Consider the following 11,860-nt stretch of genomic DNA (forward strand, 5'->3'; position numbering starts at 1 on the left):
GTTTTGTAGAACATCGATTCGTCACACATCAACTTGTGTGAATCTACAGGTGGCGATAAGACACTGATAACCAGGGAAGCATTATTAGACGCACCCTTAAGGGCTGCAAGAGCACCCAAATAGACACTTCATTTCGGCAAACTGGAACTTTGTGAATTGCTACCAATATGAATTGCAAAGTGAATATATAACTGGTAAGAATGCACATTAACATGCATTCACAACATATATTCTTGATCTGATCTCTTCTTTCATTCCTTCGTTCTTTCTTTCCTTCCTTCCTTTCTTTCTTCCTTCATTCAGTCACTACAGTCATTCAATTATTCATTCATTCATTTATTCATTCATTTATTTATTCATTCAGTCAGTCTGTTCTTTTTCCTTTCTTTCATTCAATCTTCCTTCCTTTCTTTCTTTCTTTCTTTCTGTCTTTCTTTCTGTCTTTCTTTCTGTCTTTCTTTCTGTCTTTCTTTCTGTCTTTCTTTCTTTCTTTCTTTCTTTCTTTCTTTCTTTCTTTCTTTCTGTCTTTCTGTCTTTCTTTCTTTCTTTCTGTCTGTCTTTCTGTCTTTCTGTCTTTCTTTCTTTCTTTCTTTCTTTCTTTCTTTCTTTCTGTCTTTCTGTCTTTCTTTCTTTCTGTCTTTCTGTCTTTCTGTCTTTCTGTCTTTCTGTCTTTCTGTCTTTCTGTCTTTCTGTCTTTCTGTCTTTCTGTCTTTCTGTCTTATTTATTTATTCATTCAGTCAGTCTGTTCTTTTTCCTTTCTTTCATTCAATCTTCCTTCCTTTCTTTCTGTCTTTCTTTCTGTCTTTCTTTCTGTCTTTCTTTCTGTCTTTCTTTCTGTCTTTCTTTCTGTCTTTCTTTCTGTCTTTCTTTCTGTCTTTCTTTCTGTCTTTCTTTCTGTCTTTCTTTCTGTCTTTCTTTCTGTCTTTCTTTCTGTCTTTCTTTCTGTCTTTCTTTCTGTCTTTCTTTCTGTCTTTCTTTCTGTCTTTCTTTCTGTCTTTCTTTCTTCTTTCTTTCTGTCTTTCTTTCTGTCGTTCTTTCTGTCTTTCTTTCTGTCTTTCTTTCTGTCTTTCTTTCTTTCTGTCTTTCTTTCTTTCTTTCTTTCTTTCTTTCTTTCTTTCTTTCTTTCTTTCTTTCTTTCTTTCTTTCTTTCTTTCTTTCTTTCTTTCTTTCTTTCTTTCTTTCTTTCTTTCTTTCTTTCTTTCTTTCTTTCTTTCTTCCTTCCTTCCTTTCTTCCTATTGTAATCTTATCTCGCTACTTTTCAATTTTTCCCACTTAACTTTATCCTTTCCATCTAAATTTCAAATGAATAAAACATCTCAGTATCTCTATACAACTCCTGAAAATTATGCAGACACTGACAGAGGCATTGGCGCTTATTAGATTTAAGTTATCTCAAATAAAAAAGTCATCCGGGGTCTTATCTTCCCAGACTATAATATAACTGCCCCAATACAAACAGCATTTAAGTAAAAGCTACCGAATATGATCAGAATAATCCATTTATACTAATCACGAGGAAGATTATACCGAATATAGCTTGGAGATCCAATTTAGCTGCTTTGCAACGGCATGGGTTGCCTAAAACTCTGAACCCAATACTGAAACACTAGCTACCACTTTGTAGCGAGTAACCTAGGATAATTCAGTGAATTGGCACTATTTATAAAGTATAATAAATATCGTATTCAAAGCATTGAACAATATCTTTGGGAGCCATATTCTCCGAGAACTGTTCTTGACTTGAATTCTGCATGCATGTTGAGACAAAATGGAGCGGGTTTGGTGGATCTGCATTGTTTTAGCATTGATTTTATCTGTCGATATCGCAGTGATTGCAAGTACGAAGATTCAAACCACTTCTTTGGTGAATCCTGTCCCCGAAGGTGGTATCTTGTCTGTATTATGCCAGGTGTGGAATCTTGAAGACGGTGAGAAGGTCATTGTCACACGACAAGTGACCACTCATAGTGAGATATTGGTATGGAACAAAGTGATCTTGTCCACGAATGAAGAGCGCATCTTCCTGGCCGAAAGGCAAAAGAACGACGGATCGATTGTGCATTTTTAACGCTCATGAACGTTGCGAAAAGTGATGAAGGCAAATACTCATGTAAAGTTATGAAGTTGGAAGCGGAGCGACCCAAATTTATTGTTTGGAATTCTGTTCACATAGCAGTGCAGTATTTCCCGTCTGAAATCTACCCGATTTGTTTTCCGGGGGAACCACTCATTCTTCGTTCCGGATGTAGCATCAGTTTGAATTGCAGCTCAGAAACGGCATCGCCAACTGTGTCTATGACGTGGATGAAATCTGGGATGGATTTGAATGACAATGCCGATTTCTACGAAATGGACTCGCGTATATTTTCAGTGCTTAATGTAACTATAACTGAACGAGACGATGGAGCCGTGTATGTATGTCGTGTATCTAGCAGCGCCTTTTATAACCGCATTCAGAGCTGCCATATTGGGCCCATTTCTGTTATTTCTACCAATTCATCTTTAGGTAATGCAAACACTCGCGAGAAAGACAGTCAACTAAACCAAAATTGGGGTCACGCAAACCAAAGCTTCGATTTTCAGAGTTGCCGAGAGGTCTGCCCGAACTATTCTACTTCGTATCTTTACTTTATCATCGCCACTGTTATTGCAGTTCTTTTAGGCATGATTTTCTTTGGTTTAGTCATCATACTACTTACAAAATACTGCCGTATGCGGGCCAAAACACGGGTATCTACTCTCAAATCTGAGGTGGTGCCATTGAAAACCAATAATATAGATGAGATTTATGCGGATATTGATGGCATACGAGCTCCAAATAACAGAGTTTATATGACGTTAGAAACTCCACAGAATAGAAATTATGGACATTATGAGGGACATTATAAGATCAGATATGCTGGTATTTATAAACCACATTATGTATAAATGTATATATAAATGCATCCTTGTATACTTAAATACATACATCAATTAAAATCATCATCATTGTTTACACGATACCTGATCCGACGAAGGCTGATTAATGCAATTTGATGTTTAAGAGATGTTTAAGATTAAATTTATTTAATAATGCATAATAATGCATAATTATACATGTATTAATGTCATATTAAAATTCATTTTGATATTTGATATTGACCTTTGAAATCGATTCAAAATCATTTTGATAGGATGTTTAAGATTAAATTTATTTAATAATGCATAATTATACATGTATTAATGTCATATTAAAATTCATTTTGATATCTGATATTGACTTTTGAAAGCGATTCAAAGTCATTTTGATAAGATGTTTTTAACAATATGCATATATTGGATCATAATTGTGGGAAATAAAACATGCACATATAGGTTTCGATCTTATGGGTGTATTATGCATGTTACTGTAATCTAATAAGTCAATTATCCTGATGAAAACATTCACTGATATGTTCAGGTTAATACTTCATCTCGATGTTGCGAATGATAGCTGTACAGGTTTACCTTCTTTAGGATGTGTAATTCGTCAGTACTGATTGACAAGCGAAAACGTACACTTTTATAATACAGAAGCTAGACACATCCTTCATACTGTCATGCCGCATGTCGCTGAGCGACGTGAAGCACGCGCATTGCAAACAAATGGACACAATCAAGGCTTGTCATTGGCTGATACGTCATGCCGCTTGCCGCAGCGTCAAGCGGCAGGAAAGTCTGAAAGGAGCATCAGTATTCTACGAGCAAACGAAGAAACACAATTTATACTCCGTCGCTGAATAACGAGCGATTCGTTTTTGAACAATGATGTAGCGCTCTTTTCTCAACGCAACAAAAATCGCCCTGTCTCATTTAATACTATAGTCGCTCGTTACTCAAAGACGGAGTATAAATTCAGCTTCATTTTTAGAAGATTGCGTTGGAAGTGTTCTGCCCTTATGATAAGCCTTTGTATATCATACTATGAACCAAGTTTAACTGGTGTATAGCTTTTGTCAATAAAATCTCATTTTCACCATGAATGGAGATAAGGCAAATTTCTTTTTCTTATTTACAATGATAAAATACTTGAAATAATTGTCATTTTGTACATATTATACATGTATTGTCACATTAATATATTAATGACTTCTAATATGTAAATTTCTTCCTTAATGATCCGCGGACCAATTAGAGAATTGTATTCAAATTTGTACAAATGTTTAAATATTAATAAAGTATAGGCCTATAAGATACAAAGATGACACCAGATACGGTATTATTGTCAGTTATTCTTCTTTATCCTGTATACGTGAGATAGACATTGAGTATAAGCAGTATAGGCCTACACATGTCATCATCCAGATTAGGCTTGATGAACCGCACACGCTGCGCCGTTACACTAAATTATATCATTACCGTTATTAGCAATTATTCCTGTTAACATTGTGAGCTTACACGTTCCAGGCGACCCGCACAAAACAAATCGTATGATTTTTTGATCGTTTCTGAATAATGAATGTTGCTATTATTTTGATAAAACCAGCACAAACATACTCATAAACACACTCCACATAGGTGCACTTACCAACCCCCACCCATACCATGCACACACCCCACACCCACCCCACATACCCCACACACCCCACCCCACCAATCCTATACAAACTCACAAGCCCCTGTTATTTGGATAACAGTGTTATATAGAATAAAAATCACATTAAGTCACTTCCGAAGAAATAACATTTCATTAATTTTGCTTACATAAATTGTCCTGATGAATTTATTCATGATCATAAATATTATGTGTGGGTGGGGTATATTTTGCTGGGGTGTGGATGGGGTGGGTTTGGAGGGGTGTGTGTGGCTTAGTATGTTATAAAATATGCTTGTGTGCATCTGCATATCTGTGATGAGGTTCAAATCTGTGGTGAGTGTCAAAATGAACCACAATTGGTGACAAACTTTACAATGACACAAGTTCCCATTGGTGGGATGGAATTAGCATAATCGACTGCTCAGTGTCAGAAGTGGGTAAGTGCAATTGCTGTATTGTTCTCAATTATTGTTCTCATCTACAAATGGCAGCTATTGCACTTACCTACATGCACTGAGCAGTCAATGGTTCTTCTTATCGTTCTTCTGTTATTTTAAAACAGTTTAAAAATGAACGATATTAATAACAAACAAATTAATTGATTAATAAATGCGTCACTTTTATATCTCGTAGAATATGAGAATTCCCAGCAAACACAAACTGTTTTAAAGAAAACGTTTAAATGTCGGGTTCATTTAAACTGTATGCACAATCGCTCTGAGTGTGCATTAAGTTGGTGGACGTCAACCAGAAGAGGAGGGGAACATGTAAAAAAAATCAAACGAAGGTCAGCTGAAGTTGAGGGGATGAGACGTAAAATAACATTGCAAAACATTTTTGAAAACCTGCTGCAAAAAATGTTAACATAATGCTATTTAAGTATTGACAAAATATTTTGCAAAAACATTTGCCAAACAATATTTTACACTAACATTTTGACAATATTTAAAAACATTTTTGTATTTTCTGGGTTCTTAGCGTGGAATAAGATTGAAGAAAGGCCAAAGAAAAGTAAAATAGCAACTTCAGTCTTTTTTTTGTAGCAAAAAAATAACAAAATACATATTGTAAAGTCTCACGCACTTGACATTTCATTTAAGTCAGATCTGTTTGATTTTTGCCGAATAATATAAAATTTAGAATCTTCATTATGAAGCACGTATGGTAAGCCACACAGGTCATTGATTTTTCCCTAAAACAAAATATAATGAAAACAAAAATCACATTAAGTCACTTCCGAAGAAATAATAAATTTGTCAATATAAATTTTACGCTTTTGACAACCAAGTGATAATTTGTCTTCATATTGGCTCTCTATGATTTATAAAAATCACGCGCTTGGTCGGACATTTTAGCAAAGACCGTTGGACTGTTAACATAGATAATATAATAAAGCTATTACTGCGCGTCTGTTTATTAAATTAGCAATACAATAATTTTTGGTTTCAACAAAATTGTGACTTTATGTTTTCCGCGTTCTGGTCACTTCTAAGCAAATATTGCATTAGTATTGGTGTTTGGACATCTCCATGTTGCATGTTAAATTGAATTTATACTTTGGTCGTCTGTAATAAGCAATTAGTCTCGCAGCCAATGAGAGTTATCGTACTTTGAGATACATCAAGATACATCGGAGCTGATTGGCTAATTAATAATTGCTAATCGCTAGCGGTTGGGAAAAAAGTATCATTTTTTTCTTTGATTACTTTCGCCAGCTAATGGATGGAAAATCTTGAAAGACCATTCCTACTGATAAACCCGATTGCCACCGATTGAATCACTAAGAACATTGCTTATACCCGGTTAGTGCTGTAATGGTCCGGAGTCCCAAATTAAATACTATCATTTCTAACTCCAATAAACCATCTCAAATATCATATTTCTACTCTATAGCCTACATATTAAACAAGAAACTGTAAATCATTGTTATAAGTATGTATTTGTTTAAATATTTAATATTTATTTATACATTACATTTTTTTTTATATCGTCTGCGTCCAGTATTGGCGCGAAAAGGATAACATAACCATGCCGAATTATCCGACCGGTTTATTGACTTCTTCAACCCGCCAAAAATATCCCCGTTGGCTCAGCACGAACGCTATCGATCAAATATCTTGTCTAATTGTCAATTTCATACCTGTTCAGGTTTTTATTCATTTTCATTTACTCTGCAATGGACGTTGCCATGGGAACGCTGATCTCAACCAATCCTGTTTTCTTTTGAAACCTGTCAACTTAATCAACCATGGAGTGGATAAAACCTAGTTTTTATTAGCGATGTCTCGTCAAAAGCACGTTTTTGATCAATAGAAAATAGGCATGTGACACGTTCTGGTCAGCTCTTATAAGACTAATTCTGTAAGTAAAGCCAGTCAACAAGCGGTGAAAACCGGTCTTTGCTTTTATCATCACCAGACCACTAATGCAGATGTTGATTTTCGACTAAGAAGGCCAGACTTATGCAGCTGAGGCACGTCGTTTTTGTTTTTCCATTTTCTCACCTTTTACTTAAAGCAAAATCAACGCTACTTGGATATCGTTTGTAAAGACGATTTTGTAATGATGTTATTGCAATTAGAATCGGCATTGTTTATGTGCACTTTATGTTTTGTATTGGTGCAGAATTCGGAAACTACGGAAGAAACACAGTTACAACTGACGATACCTGTGGAGCCTGTGGAAGATGGAATGTTATCATTGCATTGTCAAATATGGAATCTTGATCCAGAGTATACCGTAATCATGGCAAGAACTATACGCAGCGTTAGAGAAACACTTTCATTCAACCGTTTGGTTCCCGATGATCAGGACAGAATGTTTCTTGCGGTGCGCCAGATGCCGGACTCTTCTGTCGTGTATTTTCTAACAATTATACAAGTCACGTCAGAAGACACTGGGAATTATTCGTGCAAAGTGATAACAACATCTGGAAAGACAGCAGATATTGCAACGGACTCGGAAGAGGTTATAGTAAGTTACTTTCCACATGAGAACTCTTTGGATTGTGCTCCAAATGCGGGGCCGATGACTCTTATCGCTGGTAAAGAAACCACGTTTAATTGCAGCTCACAAGTCACCGGACATCCACTTGTATCGCTTGAATGGAATCAAGTTGGATCTTTCACAACACTTGAAAGTGACAGCACCGTAACTGATTCTCAAATCCACAGCCAACTATCCTTCACACCATCTATAAAAGATGATGGTGCAATTTTGTTATGTATTATGACGAGTCCGGCATTCCTTGATAAAACACAGTCGTGTCATGTTGGACCTCTGAAAGTCATACCAAGTTCTGAAGACACTGAGATCATCGTTACGCAAATATCTGGTGATGTCACAGTTAGAACTACCAAGGATAGCTACGACAATGATGTTGTAAAACCAATTGCGCAAAGATGCGGCCATCTTTGCGAAGCGTCAACGCGCTCTAAACTATTCTATTGGATACTTGCTACATCGGTAACAGGTGCATTAGCGTTGATTTTCCTGCTTTTTGTGTTGGTTCTATTCCTTAAACTTGTAACTCGTAACAAACCTAGTAAAGCTATTAGAAAATTACCAATGGAAGGACTTTATCCGGAAGATATCTATGTCGATCTTGAAAGAAGGCGAGGAGGTGAGAAGGTTTATATGGCGCTAGAAAAACGGGACAATATTGAAGATATTTAATTATTGTAACTTTATCATAATTATTCAACATGACTTTTATATTATTCACAATAGTAGTTATAAAAGAAGGTTTGTAACACAATTGACAGACTCATCCCTCACCCCACTTAACCCCATCAAAATGCAGACGTTGATACCAGCCAGGTGCAAGCTTGCATTACCCAGTGACAGTTTAGGCCTGAAATACGGTATATTTCGTTTGGTCGATATGAACAAAAACAAGGTAGTTTGGTGGTACATTTATACCCAACTGCAGATGTCATCAACTGTTTTATTGGTCACTGTGAGGACTTATTTTATGCTTGTGGAATCCCAAATCGCTGGAGCCATTTACCTCAAGACTTAGAATAAGAATGTATAAGTGATTGGCCTAAAGTGAGGTAATACATCTTGTTATATACTATAAGACAACAAACCACCTTTAACTGAATTCGAACAGCCAAATATATTGGCAGAACATTCAAATAAACATTGTGGGCTTATCTACAAGATATCATGTTCAGACACATGGGATAATATCTTTTCATAATTATGCTATTATTCTCTATACGTAATTTACATCGTAACATGGGGTGCTGTACTTAGAGGACGGAATAACCAGCGTCCCGTGTTATTAACATGTGATATTGGGTTTATTTTGGGGGGAATTGCTTATCAAAATACTGTCGGAGAGACGTTTTTCTTTTTTCTTTATTAATTTATTGTGTATATCACAATTTCCTAAGGTATAAGTAGACTTATATTTACATTTAAGTAATGTTGAAATGAATCTTTAAAAAAAAAACTGTCTTATCTATAAATCTCTGTAAAACGTGTTGTTCTGTTCAGCTAGAAGCTCACTAAGAATCTCATCAGTTTTATTATTGTTTTTATTTTACATATATTGTATAATGTCACCATATTACTGTATGCAACTGAAATAACCACTAAACAACAACATATGTATAACACTTAAAAGAAGACAATGCCTATTGTGTTTAAAATGCTTATATTGTCCACTTTCAGTATAGATTAGAATGTTTAATTCAGATACTTAATTATTTTTCTAAAAGTACGATATTTGGTTTTGTAAAATCATTGTAAAAAATCCATTGTGTATACAAAAAGCGTTTTAATTTTAAAATCGCATATTTTACCATGAGATCCTGAACAACAATGCGCTTCTAATTTAAATCATGATAGGTGAGGTGAGTGGACTTTTCTAGTATAATTTGAGCAAATTGGATTTCTATAACTTGTAAATGAGAAGAGACAGAAATATTTCATATTAACGTGACAATTAATGGGTTATTCCATCTAAAATCTACACTCCCCCTGTGGAAGATTTTGGAAATATCTTCCACAGGGGGAGTATGTATCTTAAATGGAATGAACACATTAGGGAGCTCCATTTGAATTTCATACACCCTCTAACAAAGATTTAACCTGAATCTTCCACAGAGGTAGAGTGAATTTCAAATGGAACTCCTAATGTGTTAATTCTATTTGAAATTCATACTCCCTCTGTGGAAGACATTTCCAAAATCTTCCACAGGGATAGTGTGGATTTTAAACGGAATAGCCCAATGGAACTGTTTGTGAATAATGTATGTATTTGAATAATTTTTGTTAAGCACTTTAACGTTGACAGGTATCTACCTAATTACATGCGTACTTTCGAGAGCAATGTACTGCCTTGAGAAGAACAAAAATGAAAATACTATTATTATTGTTACTATTGCTTAAAGTCTTTCTGTATATTGTTACAATGAATAAATATAGGGGCCTATACAGAATACTTTTCCTTTTGTTTAATTGAAAGTGACGTATAAAAGCAGCAACCTGTTCGACTGTATGTTTTCTTCAACTTTGTTAATATCTTCTGTAAGTTTGGTATTAAAATTAATGTTTAATAAAAACACAAATAAATACAGATAACTTTTCGTTCGCAATTATGGTAATTGAATTTTCGAGTTAAAGAATCGGATAGTATGGTGCATGGGTAAATAACACTGCTATCTACTGAAGATAGCATGCTGCATGCTATCTTACAACAGGTTTTCCACCGTGAGCATAGGTCGCGAAAATGGAAACGTTTGCGAAATAAAATTAGTCGTGAAATTGCAAAGGCAAAGAAAGAGCACTATAAAACCAGGGTTCAACGACATAAAAAAGCAAATCCAGCTGAGTGGTACAAGCAAATCAAGGTCATGGCAAATTTGAGCAACTCTGAGTCAACCATTCAGCCCCCTCCAGGTGTTGATGCTAATGACTTTGAAGCCGTTGCGAACAGCATCAACAACATCTTTGCATCAGTTTCTAATGACCTTGATGTGCTTGATACCGCTAAGCTTCCTGCTTATCGACCAGATCCAAACCCATGCCCTACTGTTCATGACTACGAGGTTTATGAAATGCTGAAGAAAATAAAAATTGGAAAAGCCGGTGGTCCAGACGGTATTTCTGCCAGGCTCATTAGAGAGTTTTCCTATGAACTTAGTAAACCCCTGGCCGAAATCCTCAATCAATCATAATTTGAAGGTTCAGTACCACCCCAGTGGAAGAGGGCTGTTGTAGTCCCGATTCCAAAGTCTAAACCCGCTACTTGGGATAAACTGAGACCAGTATCTCTAACTGACCACTTTGCCAAAGTTGCAGAGGGTTTTATGGCAAAGTGGTTGTTAGAGGACTTAGAGAAATCTATAGATCCCAATCAATACGGGAACCGCTAAGGTGTTTCCACCACACATTATCTGGTGAAATTAATGGATACTCTGATCATGAATTCTGACAAACCCGGTCACTTGAGCTCGGTTGTTATCACTGATTTCAGCAAAGCTTTCGATTTAGTAAACCACAATGTGCTCATCAATAAATTTATATCCCTTGGTATACGTCCCTCAGTAGTGACATGGATTGCCAGTTTTCTTGATGGTAGAGAACAGAGTGTTAGGTACCGTGGTCAAAATAGTGATTGGGTTAAGTTGAAAGGTGGTGTGCCTCAAGGCACACGCATTGGCCCACTTGGTTTTGTCACCGTTGTTAATGATGCCGCTATGGACAATTCCATTACGACATTGAAATATGTCGATGATTTAACTTTGGTTGAGACGAGAGCACGTAATGATGCATCTAACATGCAGACTCATCTTGACAAATTCCAGGATTGGGCGGTGCAAAACCACATGAAGCTTAACCCTTTAAAGTGTGCTTCTATGAAAGTGTCATTCTTGAGAAACAACCCAGTTGACCAACCACTAATGATTGCTAAGGTTCCCCTTCAGTCTGTCTCAGCTGCAAAAATACTTGGTGTCCATGTAAGTTTTGATCTTAAATGGGGTAACCATGTTACTGAAGTGCTAAAAAAGGCAAATGGTAGACTGTATATGCTTAAACTTCTCACACGCTTCAACTTGCCAACAGATGATCTTATTACTATCTTTTCTGGGTTCGTACGCCCATTAGCTGAGTATGCTGCCCCTGTGTGGCACCCTGGTCTGACCATCGACGAAAGTGCCGCTTTGGAACGAATCCAGAAGAGAGCATGTAGGATCATTGTTGGCAAGCAGTATACAACCTATGATGAGGCACTTGAGCTTTGTAAGTTGCCATCCATGTATGAGAGACGTGAGCAACAATGTTTGAAGTT

General features: G+C 36.2%; 1 protein-coding gene across 1 annotated transcript; it reads left to right on the top strand.

The window, feature by feature from the left end:
* Positions 1 to 6,867: 6,867 nt before the first annotated feature.
* Positions 6,868 to 10,056, top strand: LOC140168630 (uncharacterized). The gene has a single exon (XM_072192036.1). The coding sequence runs from the start codon at positions 7,120 to 7,122 to the stop codon at positions 8,230 to 8,232; it is 1,113 nt and encodes a 370-aa protein (XP_072048137.1). The 5' UTR covers positions 6,868 to 7,119; the 3' UTR covers positions 8,233 to 10,056.
* Positions 10,057 to 11,860: the final 1,804 nt, after the last annotated feature.

This window comes from Amphiura filiformis, chromosome 13, assembly GCF_039555335.1.
Source record: "Amphiura filiformis chromosome 13, Afil_fr2py, whole genome shotgun sequence".
In the NCBI taxonomy this organism is placed as follows: domain Eukaryota; kingdom Metazoa; phylum Echinodermata; class Ophiuroidea; order Amphilepidida; family Amphiuridae; genus Amphiura; species Amphiura filiformis.